Genomic DNA, 14,905 nt, shown 5'->3' on the forward strand with positions numbered 1-14,905 from the left:
ATATATCAACAAATATAAGTAAAAAAATGTGATGGATCATATACAGATTTTTAAATGTCCTTCCATTTACACAGAACCATCTAAATCTCACCAAATATATTTCTCAATCCCTTTTTAATGATTTCTTATATCCATTAGTAAATTTTAGACATTTCTGATTTATATATATAACTGGGTGAAAAAAAAAATTAAGGTCTTGATGTCGTTAAAAAGGAATATAATTCATCGCACAATTGTATAATGCCTTTCGAATGAAAAAAGATACTAGCAGTATAGACAAGTCATGTTTTATTACATGTTAAACCCAAAGTACAAATGACCTACAAAACATGTAAGGAAAATTTCAAATTAAATAATTCAATATACAATATACAAAACTGTTTTGGTGCAAATTCTTCATGGACCAAAAAAAGAGAAAAAGAAAGAACAACCGAAAAATGAAGACGCATTTACATACTTTTTGCAAATAGGTTAAATGTATCCAAGATTAATACGGCTATATTTCTGTTTTCGTAATAAAAATTCTGTCCATATATTATATGCATTTTGTGTTTGTCTTGCTTTGACATAATTTGTTGAATTAACAATTCAAGTTGAATATCCTGACAAACCCATTTCCTTTTTCTATGATTACATTCCTCCCTCAAAATATTGAATTGGAAATTTCCTGTTTATAATATGGTAATTCAAATTCATTTTCGAACTGTAATAAAAGATACATCTTTCTGATAAAATTTGAACATAATCGATCACTTACAATCATAATATATTTGTTCACTGATGGCTATAGCTAATTGTTTTCGATTTAAAATCATGTGAATAAAACCAAAGGAATGTATAAAATTCTAACGAAAACAGGTCGTTAACAACTCCTAAAAGATATTTAGTAATTTTGATGTAGGTACATGTAAATCCTGTGATTGAATGTGAATTGATAAATGTGTATACATATACATAATAAACAAAACGTTGCTCTTAATTTTCACTTAGCTTTGTTAATCCAAGTTTTTTACAAATTGAATTCTTCATTTAACACGAGAATAGTAATTGATATACCAATATAGGTATCTGTATATACATATCTTAAAGATTATTAATAGTAAAACAAAATTCGAGTGAAGAAAAAATCAAACACGAGAGTGTAACTGTGATATAATTATCTGCACTTATCGGCTCGAATTGTAATCTTGTTCTAAAACACACGAACAAAAGTCTAATATTCTCGTAAAAAAAATCAATTTTTCTATTGCATTAATTTGTACCTTGTATATTCATTTCCAGGTCTGAAGGTCTAAAAATTATAAATACATAAATATAATTTTAATTTAGCAATCTCTTAATGAATTAAAGATGTGAAATTTTCTGATATGAATTTTAAAATGGATATCATTTAAGTATACAAATGAGTGACAAATATAAGAAAAGAATACACCATCCCCCCACCCTACCCCCGCCGATAATAATAAAAATAATAATAAATGAAGAATAATTATTTGGTAATACAATTTTTTTTTATCTGAAATAACGATCTTTTTCTCTATAGCAATATAAATTCAAAACAGAATTCACTTAAAATCGAATCCACGTATCGTGTTAAACGATAAATTAGGAAGTGAGCTTGGGCGAACAGTTAAGGACAGGCTAACAACTTTAGAAAAAATGACTTATAAAAACCATGAAACAAAATTTCAGAAATCCTTATGATGAAGTTCATGAGAAAGATGCGACGAGACATATTCATGGGACGGATGGACGGACTGACGGATGGACGGATGGATGGACGGACAGACAGACAGACAGAGGTAAAACAGTATACCCCCAATTTTTTAATGCAGGAGTATAAAAAGAACATATAAAGGTAAAAAGATCATCCTACATTATATAAGCGTCTATGCCAGATGTCAAACTCAAACTCGCTATTATAATCGAGAAAGCAACAACTCAATTATCATCTCCCGTAAAACAAATTGCTGGATTAAATAAAAAAACAAACCCTACCACTGATGTGGTTTGTTACTTCGGAAATGTGGATTATTTTCATTTCAGTAATCAATTACCCCTTTTCGTAATATTTATGGACATATTAATACACTGTTGAAGATGAAGTAAACACTTTATAAACTTTGAGCGTCTGAAATTAATATGCACTTTTGAAAACCAATGATGCCTAAATGCGATACGCTACAGCATTAGAAATTATATACCCCAGCAAAGAGACATAAACAAAATAGGAAAATTTATTCAAATAAACTTTGCCTGAGAGAGTTGGAATATTAGTTTTTTTATTAAAAATTTCCTAGTTTCTGAAATATTTATAATAAATTAATCATAGCTGATTTTATCGGGGATGATTTTATCCGGAAGATTTTATCCGGGATGACTTTATTAACTAGTCATGCACTCTTTAAAATACGATGATCATTGCTCAAAGAATATTTTGAACTATTTATGTGTGCTTCAAGTCGTGCAAAATTATTAAAAAACCTAATATTGATGTCCAAACAATTAACTAATGTGAATAATACGTCTGTTAACCAAACAGTCGACAAAGAAATACTTAGATACATAATTTCATATAAATAGGGAAATAAAAATGACCAGTTCGTATAATTGTTCTTAGTATATCATGTCTCAAATGATTTAACATAAAACACAAAAACGCTAAACAAAATGAATTGCAATCATATGTTATTACTTAATTTATACTTATTCATCTTCACAATCACTACAAAAGTCTAAAAGTCTGAAAAGACCAGTTTTTGTCTTAATTTGCATGAACTTTTACTCGACATTCTCCAAAAGTATGACTTGTGTCTTAATTTTTCTTGACAAATTCTCATTTATATTAAATTTGTATGAAATTTACTCGACATATTCTCGACATTCTGAATATGGTCTTAAAATTTCTTGACAAATTCTTGACATTTGAATACTGTCTTGAAATTTCTCGACATATTCTCGACATTCTTATTTTTTCTCAGTATGGCTTGACATATTCTGAACATTTTGAATCGTGTCTTAAATTTACTTGACAGTTCTGAGTTTTACAAATCATGACCAATATTCATGATATAACTTTAATCTTTATTTCTCTTTATATGATATACTGTTGTTTCAAGTTACACTTCTTTACAACAAAAATAAAAGTTGGGCATGTAAAATAATTGAAAATTTGGGTATATAAATATTTTTACAAATGCAAATATGGCTTTGAAATCTAAAGTATAAAATAATTCAAATGTGGTTGTGTTGATATAAAACAATTTCAATGTAGGTTTTTAAATAATTACGAATTTTGATTCCTAAATCTTATAAATTAAATGATTCAAACCAATCATACTGTAGACATATTTCATTCTACATTCATAATATTCAATGTTGATATGGTAAATAATTATTATACCAAAATGTGGTTTATATAAATAGCAAATTATGATGATATACAAACCATTCATTTAACAGAAGAAAAAATTGTGTAATGTCATCTGTTGGAATATATTAAGTATTACACATGGACAGGATGTTCCCCATAAAATTAAGGTATTCCACACCCCAGAGTACACGCAACTGTCAAATAGAAGTTATTGCTTTACCTGTAATCAGCCATACAACTTATCAGTTGACCGACCATGCCACTACAATTTAAAAAGTTTGTTGATAGATGAAAATGAAAATCATCATTTTGATGAAAAAAAATTGAATTGAAATGGATTTTCTTCATCAAAATTATGAAGTTAATTATTTTAACATAAAAACAAATTGAATAATTCCCAAAGATTAAAAGAAAATTATTATCTACTCCAGGAATAATAAAAAAAAATGTATTTATAATGGGTCCCATCAATGATTTCTATAGAAATGGTTCTCAAACAGACATGCATAATATAGAACTAAACATTTTTTTCTTTTCAGGAAGGAGTTTTTTTTATTATTTATTAATATTTATTTTTGATAAAAAATTATAAAATTCAACACTCAAATTTGAATAAAAAATGTTTTTGGGTTGTTCTAAAAAATGAATAAGGTTTTTGAATCAAGATGGGAACAAATTCTTTAACCTAAACGAAAGCCCCCCCTCCCTCCCCTCTTTTTTTAGCTACACAAACCCAAAAGATGAATTGTGGGGTCCAAAAGAGATACAAGACACCTATTTTAGTAAAGCAAATTTGACTGGCAGTTTTGCGAACGTCAAAAATCTAACTGCTGTTTGTCAATACCTTCTACTTATATTCCAAGTGAAAACAATTACTTAAATGTTTAATAAAAATAAATCAAAATTAAACTACATGGGGGATTATTCAGGGTATTACAACTTAGTTGCACCAAAAGGGTATCTTACTATATATACCAAATTAATCCTTGATTCTTCAAAGTTTAGTTTAGCCATAATAAAAAGGAGTATATAACAGCAATAGAATGTCATAAACAGTGCAGAATAAGTCTGTTCACATTTCAGGCGAAATTTATACTGTTGAGATAGTGTCAAGACATATTTAAGACTGTCAAGAATGTGTCGAGACATATTCAGACATTATTTAGAATGTCAAGAATATGTCGAGACATATTCAGACATTATTAAGAATGTCAAGAATATGTCAAGACAGATCGAGACAAATTTAAGACAGTCAAGAATTGGTCGAGACTAATCCAGACTCTTATCAGATGATACAGGAAGTGTCGAGAAATTTTAAGACAATGTTCATACTGTCAAGACACTTGTCAAGAAAAATCAAGAACCTTATTAGACAAATTCATACTATGTCAAGAATTTTTAAAAATTATTCAGACAAATTAAGAATGTCGAGTAAAAATTCATGCAAATTCAGACAAAAACTGGTCTTTTCAGACTTTTTGACTTTTGTAGTGAATGTTACATCCATACATTAGAGAATGTCATGCAAGAAGATAAATAAGACACGTTTTAAGACGAAAATAAATAACAGCTTACCGTATGTTGTGACACTGCTTTCTTTTCTCTAAAATATTATTCATTCGCACTTGAACATGTTTAAGAATATTGTTTGGTGAAATTACATTATCATATATTATATCATATTATTATAAGGTACAAATGATTACTATGAAAATTATGCTACCGCTAAAAGAATTTAACTGTTTTCTATTTACCGTTACACAAATTTTAACTTCGTACCGATGAGAAAAGAACAGTTTTAGTATACGATTGTTGTGTAGGGTGCTGATACTTCAATGTTGTATTAGGTTTATAGTTTTCAAATACTTCGAGACCGAGCGTCAATGAAGAGACATTAAGTGTGGAAATCTGCATCTGCTGCAGTACCGATAATATTATTAGAAAGAATATCTACTATGAAATGAGATTTTATATAGATACACTTACTAAACAAATAAGTTTTTTTTCCAAACGAAATTAAGCTTTACCAGAAAATTTAGCTCTGTCAGTATGTTCAAAAGTGTTAAGTTGTATTAAATTCCGACTGGTCAAATCTATAAATGACAGACGTTATAAATTCAAAGTAATATACGTCTTAAAATTGAAACAATATTGACAATACGAAAGATTCCGTCCATGCACTAATGTTCGAGTTTGTTACCTCTCTTTCGAACGACTACAAACACCAATCCACAGCATGTTACAGCTAATATGACCATAACAACAGTAACACTCCACCACAAGAACTGTTGCCTATTTTCCATCAGTTCTTCATGAATGAAAAAATTGTTCGAATAACAACAAACATACGTTGTACAAATATAAAGAAATAATGACATGATGACTAAGGAAATTTTTAATAGATAAAATATCGAAAAATATTCCATCTTATAGTAAGGATTTTGTTGCATTTTACGTTTTCCTTATTGAAAGATATTATTTTCGGTGTTTTTGTGTTTTATTTCTAGAGACATATTGTTCAAAAAGGTATGAATACATGTACGATAAAAATTTCTAGAATTTTAATGAGACAGTAATATTTCAATAACGAAAAAAACTTATTAGTGTACTAAACACCGGTTGGTACGAAATCCAATGTGAAAATAAACTTTATCTGAAATGGGAGATATTTGAAAAGTACAAACTTATCCAAAGGTATCTTGTTCTTGATTGCCGTTTGTAACACTGATTACAGAATATGGAATTTATTTTTAAACTTATCATTAAAGATCCTCTTTTTAATGAAGAAACCGGTCCATTTATATTATGCCAGGTTTTTTTTACAGTAAAAAGAAATTCGATTGAATATAATAATCGTTTAATCAACATATCAATTTAATATTAAAGTAAATTCGTGCAACACCTACTTCTTGTGAAAATGGTCGTAATATTTGTTTTTAAACTATCTCCAACTGTATTCTTGGCATACATTCGAATTTCGTATTGTGTATCAGGATGTAAGTCCGACAAAGTAAATGCACCATCTTTCTCCTTATGATCCGGTAAAGGACCTATATCCGTCCAGATTGTCAATGTTATCTGTCGGTATTCAATAAAGAAATTTTGGCTACAACCGCAATTTAAACCTGGATGCCATTTCATAAATATTTTGGTCTCGTCACTTATCAGGGAAATATTTGATGGCGGTTCTGGAATACCTGTAGTTTGGGAAAATAAACTTATTTCACTCTTTAGTTAAAGGAAGATACACGTACCTCTTTATTAGTCTATCTTTGTTTAACATTCGTTTGATGCGTTGATTTATTTATCATGTTTTTTATAAGTAACACTGGTTGGCTATCGCTGTATATTGATGAATATATATTTGAGTGCATTTATTCAAGTTGATAATGTTTCAATTTGTGTGTGATTAACTGACATTACTGACTTTGAAAGGAAGGTATTATAACATGCATAAAGATACTTTCGGCTCTTGCATGCGAAAATAAAATGAGAATACAATATGTCTTTCAGAAATAAGTATTAAATTTTTTCAAATATGTCGTACACATTTGCTCTAGTGCCTCAGATTTATTGAAATCATGTAGTTGTACAAAAAACAAAACTTCCCTTCAATTTGAAATATTGTTATACGCAGTTGAATTGGTGTCAAGCCTTTCCCAAACATGTATTTTGCTACAAACAAAAATCTTGAACTTTGACTATAAAGGCTACGTTCTTTTCTATGTTGTGTCCGAATTATAGTCTGGATTGTAGTATCTTGATTTATTTATAACTTGCACTAACATACATGAAGCATCTAAAGAACGGAAAAACTAAACTTATTTGAGGGGAGAGATGATTGCCTTTTTCATACATTTTCTAACAGTGCAATAATCTTACAGATAAACCTATGTTCGCAACTACCCAGGTAAAGCCTGACGTAAGCGGGTTGCAAAAAATAAAATAACAAAACTACCGAACTCCGAGGAAAATTCAAAACGGAAAGTCCCATATCAAATGGCAAAATAAAAAGCTCAAAGACATCAATCGAATGGATAACAACTGTTATATTCCTAACTTGGTACAGATATTTTTTATGTAGAAAATGGTGGATTTAACCTGGTTTTAGCACTTTGCAGGGTTTGTTTTTGTTGATTAATGTTTGACCTTCGAAACGTACTTGTAATTCTTCTGTAATTGCAGAAACCATTGCCTCGATTTTATTGATTGACATTATAAAATACGTTAATGCAATGTTAGGCACAAACCATCACTTCATTTCCGGTACCCCTTACAACATAAAATAAAAAACGCAATATTTCTAGTATTCAATAATCGAATCGGTAGCCACATTGAGACGTATAAACTCGAAAAGCACTGCTCACTTCCTTATGTCCATGTTAATACTTTCATATCATTTACACACATAAACAAAAATATACAAAACGAATCACTCTTAACCTTCTTGCAACCGGGTGGACGCATATGTCCATATTTTAAGACATGCCATCACCTGTCCATTCATGTATCTCTGTAAAATAATTTATCGAAGATTTTATCATGTTATATTTGTTCCTCAATGGATCGTCAGTTTAAAGTCATTAGAGCGTTCCGTCATATATCGAAAGATGTCAAAGTTGGTCATTTGACGTCACACACGTCGAGATTCTGTATTTTCTGACATATGAAATACAATCATATTAAATTAATGGCACACAATGGGTTTTAACAAATATACGTACCTGTTGAAATAACAATAACGTCAAAGAAATCACACCCAAATTTATTACACACTTTCGCAGAATAATTCCTGCTATCGTCTTTCATAGATTTGGTCAAATTAAATGTCACTTCTATGCATGGCACTTTAACACTGACATTATAGAAAACTAAATGCTCTCTACATGTCAAATTCATCAATGAACCTATTACTTCAGACGATTGACTTTTGTCATTCTCTTCCTCAAGTTTGGGAATTAGTTCACTAGTGATATATGATGAAGTAAAGACTTTCAAAGTAACAATAACTTCCCCATGACACTGACCTAACCAAGTTTTGCTATTGTTTAAAACAAACACCGGTGGCCCTGAAATATAATTAAAAATTTATTAAATATTATAACAAGACGAATCTAAAGGAATTTATGATCTTATAAAAATACATGATAAGATACCTTTTTGGTCATCTGAAAAAGTATGAATTAACGTTTTGATAATTTATTATAACTGTAGTTAGTATATTTGTATATTTTGCCTCTAATCTATGTCCAGCCTCAAATCTTTATCCTTTCCCTTTCAACATTGTTTTTCAGCTCTTCATTTTGGAATTTTAATTGACAACAAAAACATATTTCTATGATATCAAAACATTATTCAGTGGTACATGCTAATGTAAAAAGGCATTTAGAAGAGAGAAAACCGTCTATGGTTTTAATAATATTTGGGTGGAGGATATCCGACTCCTAATTTTGTGGGATAAGTACATCAATATACTAAAATATTTGTGACTACAAGAACATCAATTCGCCATGATAGTGTACGTTCTATTACAATACATTATATAACTTTCTATAATTCATCTGCTTTCAACATATTCAAGTGAAGAGCACTATATAATAAATATTTAACAACTATGGAACATTTACAAGATTGTTGAATACCAAAATGTCTAGATAATTTATTTCTCTTAAAATTGAATGTCGTCCTTCCTCCAAGAAACACCCTACCAAAGGTTTATCCGGAGTGCATAACATTGCAGAAAAGATTATTTCATATGATACCCCGAAAATCAAACTGCATACATATAATTGAAAATGGCTCACCTTTCAAACAAACCATCCTACATATTCAAATAACAATAAGGACATGAAAATCGAAGAAAAAAGTTTACTATTAGCGCCAACCTTGAATTAATTGGGTTTATCGTTTAGTGATTCCTTTACAAAAACAATATTGTTTTGAGTTTAACATAAGTGATCCAATGACATCTTATGGGAATTATATCCCTTTAAAAATTCAACAAAAGTTATATGTTGAATAAATTCATACATCATAAGTCATAGAGGCCTAACGACTTTTGGTATGAAGTCTTTGTTCCAATTGGAGGATATTGAGGTCAAGGTTAAAGGTCAATGTAATGTTCTAAATTTTGAACTTTGCTTGTTATCTTTATTCCAAAGAAATCGTAACAGTCAATGATACGATGTAGTAGCCAAATGATTGTTTACGAAAAGGCGCAACTTCAACCTATTTAAGTATTTCGGTCACCCCTTAATAGGAATTTTCTCCTTTCATGGATTTGAAATCAGAATTACTCCTCAACCATACAAATCAATGACCTGGGATCTTTCGATTTGAGATCACTGAAATATGACCCTGAAATTGAGGACAAGGTCAAAAGTCAATTTGAAGTTCTAGATTTTGAACTTTGCTTAACATTGATACTGGTTCATTATAAAACCATTAAGTCTTTTGCTTTTGGTTTGTTAACATTTGATCTTTTAAAAATTTAACCGGAAGTGACATTATTTTAACCGGAAGTATTGTAGCCTAATTCATATCAATTCAATGAAAAAGTACCTAGAAATCTTATTTTTCAAAATCAGTTTGAAGTAACAATTTATATGAACCAGAAGGGACATGTTCTAACACCGTTTTTTAAATTTCCTTCTTTATTATCGAAGTTGAGGTGGAATGACTTTCTTTGATTTTTTAATTTTTATATGATTACCTTCGTAATGTACCAATACTTTCTTTTTCTGATCATGCTCTCCGCTTATATCAATGATGCCATTGTTCACTCTGCATATAAATATCCCGCTGTTTTGATAATTGTCTTTCTGAAGTACAAGTGTACCGTCTTTTGCGTCTTCTATATATCGTATATGTTTACCAGATACTGATTTATGTTCCCAATTTTTGGACGTGTATGGCCCAGAACTACCGGTAGCATGGCATTCAAGATACGTTACATTTTCTAAATGTGTTGTTTTAATTGAGACATCAGGCGGAGCTAACGAAAAGAAACAGGACATGAACAAATTTTAATGTTAAATTAATTTTGTATGGTTATTCTTACTTGAAGTTATGGGCACTACATAAATGTTTAAGGAGAAATGAGATATTAATAACAATATAATAATATGATTAATACACAAAATTAACACATTGTCACTAGTGGCGTTGCTACCATAACGGTATTGAGTCATTACAAGATAAAACAGTTTATCTTTAACTCTCAATATACTCATTTGAATATTTCGTTTACATCAATGGTCGTCCTAGAAACAAAATATTCGTTATTTAAATGTTTAAAAAATTGAAGCAAATTTATTTAAAATTAACACTGATAGATGTACACCATCTGAGTAATAATAATAATGGGGAAAGTAACATCATCTGTTTTATCTGTTAATATATTTAACGTCTCAGCTTTCATGACCTCACAATGATTTACAGATTGGCATATTAAAAACGCACTTGATAATTGTTGAAGGTCCAATTGTGACGAATGGATGTTTTAGGACTTTTGAGCCGTTTGACGTATAACCAACTTTCCCCGTTTTTATATATCAGACCATGACAACAACAGTACTTCAAAGTAATATTATGCTAGTACAAAATCATTCCTAACTAGTTGTAACTTTGTTAAAATGAACAGTTGATCTAATTAACTATGGAAGAACACAAAAAAAATATAAATATCATAATTGGCACATGATCATCAAATCGAAACCGTAAACTCATACGAATTATCGACGCCAACCATGCAACTTAAATACATTTATACAGGAACAATGGAAAACAGCTACTTTTAACTAATCTTTGATTGCAGGAATGTTATGATGCAACCAACATATATGATAACTAACATCTCGGGTGATATACTTCGAGCAAATACTAACTTCATATATGCAAAATTTTGCAGACATAATTGATCATAACTGTATGGTACAGTTGGAATCAGTTCAAATCTGTCAGTAACAATCAGGAGAACTGTTCTTCAACAGTTTATGGACCAGTTCTCCATTCACTTTTCGAACTGATTTCGACAGTCCTTTTTCTATTGAATCAGTTATTTATTTAAATTATTTAATCAATTTGTTTAATGCATATATTCAATTTATTTAATGTTTTTATTGAAATTTGATAATATATAATAAGCACTTACTCTGTATGTGAACTTTGTAAAAACGACTAATTGTTGTGTCATTTTCTACATATTGACAATGGTATTTTCCTTCATCGTTAGCCACAAAGTTTTTAATCATTAAGTTACAAGTTCTGTTCTTATAACTTCCCATAATATAATATTTTGATAAGTTAAGTTTTGAATTAAGTAGCGTCCCCTGTGCATATGGCATTAATTTTTTTTCGTGCAGACCGTTTATCCTTGATGCTGATTTATTTGGTCCATCCCAGAGCCCGTTTGTTTGACTGGTGCATGTACAATTTAAGACAACTGTATCACCTGTTTTCACAAGTACTTCCTGTATGATTCCTAAAGATTTAAAAAAAAGTTATATCGTTATCGTTACTTCAGAAATCCACAAATGCAAACAGAAACGATTTTTTTAAAGGTTATTCTACCTTTAAAATGTATTAATGCCTTATATATGTTCCGGACCATATGAGTATTTTGCCCATACGCGTATGGCCATGACCATATGCGTATATGCATATGGTCCGACCATACATATGGTCGGACCATCTGAGTATCATACTCTTTTGGTTATAAACGAGCCGGACCATATAAGAGTTAGAACCATTTAGGTTTTTTCTAATAATTTTACCTTTACTTTCAGGAACACACGGCTCATTCTCTAAACATAAAACGGTACAAATTTCTAACAGAATTCCTTTGTCTTTATCATATTGCCTGAATATTTGTGTATCTGTTATCATTCATTCGCTTCGAGTCAATTCGAATAACCTTTATTCTGACGATTTTTGTGAAACCACATGTGCTAATGGGAAAGGTATATTTTCTGTTTTCTTAGTTTTAAAATTTTTATTTTAGAAACACAATCTCTTCTTATTTCTGTTTATTTTCATTGAACTGATGTGTTCTTGCTCTTATTCGCGATATCTTACTGTCATTGTAAGATTGTACGAATAGGAGCAAGAACACGTGAACATATCTACTAAAAACATTAAGAATTTTTTTAGGAAATTATAATTAAATAAAAACAATTTTAACACTAAAAGAAATTTAAAAATGAAAAGAAAGATGGTTCAATTACCAATGTGCCTGTGCAATAAGCGATTTACTTATTGTTTAACAGTTCATTTACTAGATATTTCTTGAAGTAATTTTCCAAAGTCGGCAGATTGCGTTTCGTAACGACAAATCGGTAATGACCATGTAAAAAGTATTTTACTATAGATCTTACTTTTAATTGATATTCACTTTACTAAAATAACAATGGCTGCAATAAGATTGAATAAGTCAAAATCTTATTTTTAGAAACTCTTAATTTATGTTACTCCCTTTTCAACGTTTATCGTTGGAATGACCCGAACCATACGCGTATGGTCAGACCATATGAGAATACACGCAAATGGTCATGACCATACGCGAATGGTCAAAACACCCATATGGTCCGGAACATATATATTTATGGCTATAGATCCATAACTGATTTATTGATGGGTTGTGTTTAAGTCACGTTCATCACTCTTTGCCATGTCGCGGCGGTCAATTATTTGAAAGAAAAAAAGATGCTGCAAGAAAAATCTAGAGAGAATCATTTTACTCTAAAGATGAAATGGCTTATATTTATATAAAAGATAAGGACACGGACCTGTCATTTTTGTTTGTTTTTTATCTAAATATACTATCAAGTTATAGTCTTTTGAAACAGAGCAGACAACATCCTTTTATACGAATGTATTTTCCTCATTCATAACGGGAAGTCGTTTCCTGATTTTACAATACATTTGGTCCTTTTAAGGTTTTTAAAATGGTTTTGACAACCATTTAACTAATATTAGTATAACTAAATGGTTTCAACCTAATTTGTTAGTCGATACCTCTGCTGGTGGACTATCAGTCCCCGAGGGTATCATCAGTTCAGTAGTCAGTACTTTGGTACTGACATGATTTATAACAAACTTTTCTAAAATTGTCCGTTTATATATTTTGAAATTATAAAGAAACTAAGGTTTCAACTCCCTCAGGCAAAGTTGACCTTAGATGGATTTGGCTATTTGTTTTAGGTATATTTTTGTCATATAGCTCTTCAACTGTTTCGGTACTTATACATCCCTCGGATTTCAAATGTTTGGCTTTGAGCGTTCCTGATGAAGGTAAATCCAGAAAAGCGCTTCGGACGCATGAAATTATTAAACGTGTTGTTTTTAATTTTTTACATCACTGGGTCGATACCTCTGCTGGTGGACTATCAGTCCCCGAGGGTATCATCAGCTCAGTAGTCAGTACTTTGGTACTGACATGATTTATGACAAACTTTTCTAAAATTGTCCGTTTATAAATTTTGAAATTATAAAGAAACTAAGGTTTCAACTCCCTCAGGAAAAGTTGACCTTAGATGGATTTGGCTATTTGTTTTGGGTATATTTTTGTCATATAGCTCTTCAACTGTTTCGGTACTTATACATCCCTCGGATTTCAAATGTTTGGCTTTGAGCGTTCCTGCTGAAGGTAAATCCAGAAAAGCGCATCGGACGTATGATATTATTAAACGTGTTGTTTTCAATTTTTTGTTGTGTATTTTTCGATACATAATCATTTGTTTAATGTTTATCGTTTAATGTATCATTATAGTAGAATAGTTTCATTCCTAGACAATCGGAAATAGTTTTATTGGTCTTGCAACGGTTGATTATTTTGCTTATTACTATCAAGACTAAATTTATGTTACCTGTCACCTGCAACACTTTCAGGAATACATAAACAAATGTTTGTCTGTCCAACATGTCTAAAAAAATAAAGAAGAATACAAATTGGTTTATATCAGTTTAAATCAATTTTACAGATTTATATCATAAGATCTATTTTTACCTGCTTTAAGTTATTCTAAATATAAGAACCTGACATTCACTATATACATAAAAGGCTTTACCTGCATTTCATTCTTAATTGTTTTTCTCCCGTGTTAATTAAATACAATACATTCATTGAGCTATTATCACTTGACATCCACAATATTTATTAACATAAAAACTTCCTTCTAAAATCACTGACGGTCACGACCAAAATATGAAATTGGAAATTGGTTTCAATAGAGATTCTCAATGAACACATTTTTTTAATATTATGTATGACGCTTCTTATTAATTTTGTAGTGGCGTATTGTATATTTTATTTGAAAAGCGAATGTGTAATATTCGACAATAGTCTTAAGACCGGTTTTGTCTGTTATTTTGACAATAATATATTCAATTCAATCTCGATATATATTTATAGTACTTGTTTTTCCCTCCAGGTCATTGCACTATTTTTCAGCTTAACGGTTAGTTTTCAATGTTTCAGAGCTATGATTAATCTTTAATGAAAAAAGCTCTAATAATATTTTGAAAATTTGTTTG

At 30.1% G+C, this 14,905-nt stretch overlaps 1 protein-coding gene across 1 annotated transcript; it reads right to left on the reverse strand.

Moving 5' to 3' along the window:
* Positions 1-4,944: 4,944 nt before the first annotated feature.
* LOC127718720 (uncharacterized) lies at positions 4,945-11,849 on the reverse strand. Its single transcript, XM_052224775.1, has 5 exons — positions 11,526-11,849; positions 10,086-10,367; positions 8,098-8,442; positions 5,574-5,681; positions 4,945-4,976 (listed from the first exon to the last, which is right to left on the reverse strand). The coding sequence occupies exons 1-5, from the start codon at positions 11,716-11,718 to the stop codon at positions 4,945-4,947; spliced, it is 960 nt and encodes a 319-aa protein (XP_052080735.1). The 5' UTR covers positions 11,719-11,849.
* Positions 11,850-14,905: the final 3,056 nt, after the last annotated feature.

Source organism: Mytilus californianus, unplaced genomic scaffold, assembly GCF_021869535.1.
Source record: "Mytilus californianus isolate M0D057914Y unplaced genomic scaffold, xbMytCali1.0.p SCAF_10, whole genome shotgun sequence".
Taxonomy (NCBI): Eukaryota; Metazoa; Mollusca; class Bivalvia; order Mytilida; family Mytilidae; genus Mytilus; species Mytilus californianus.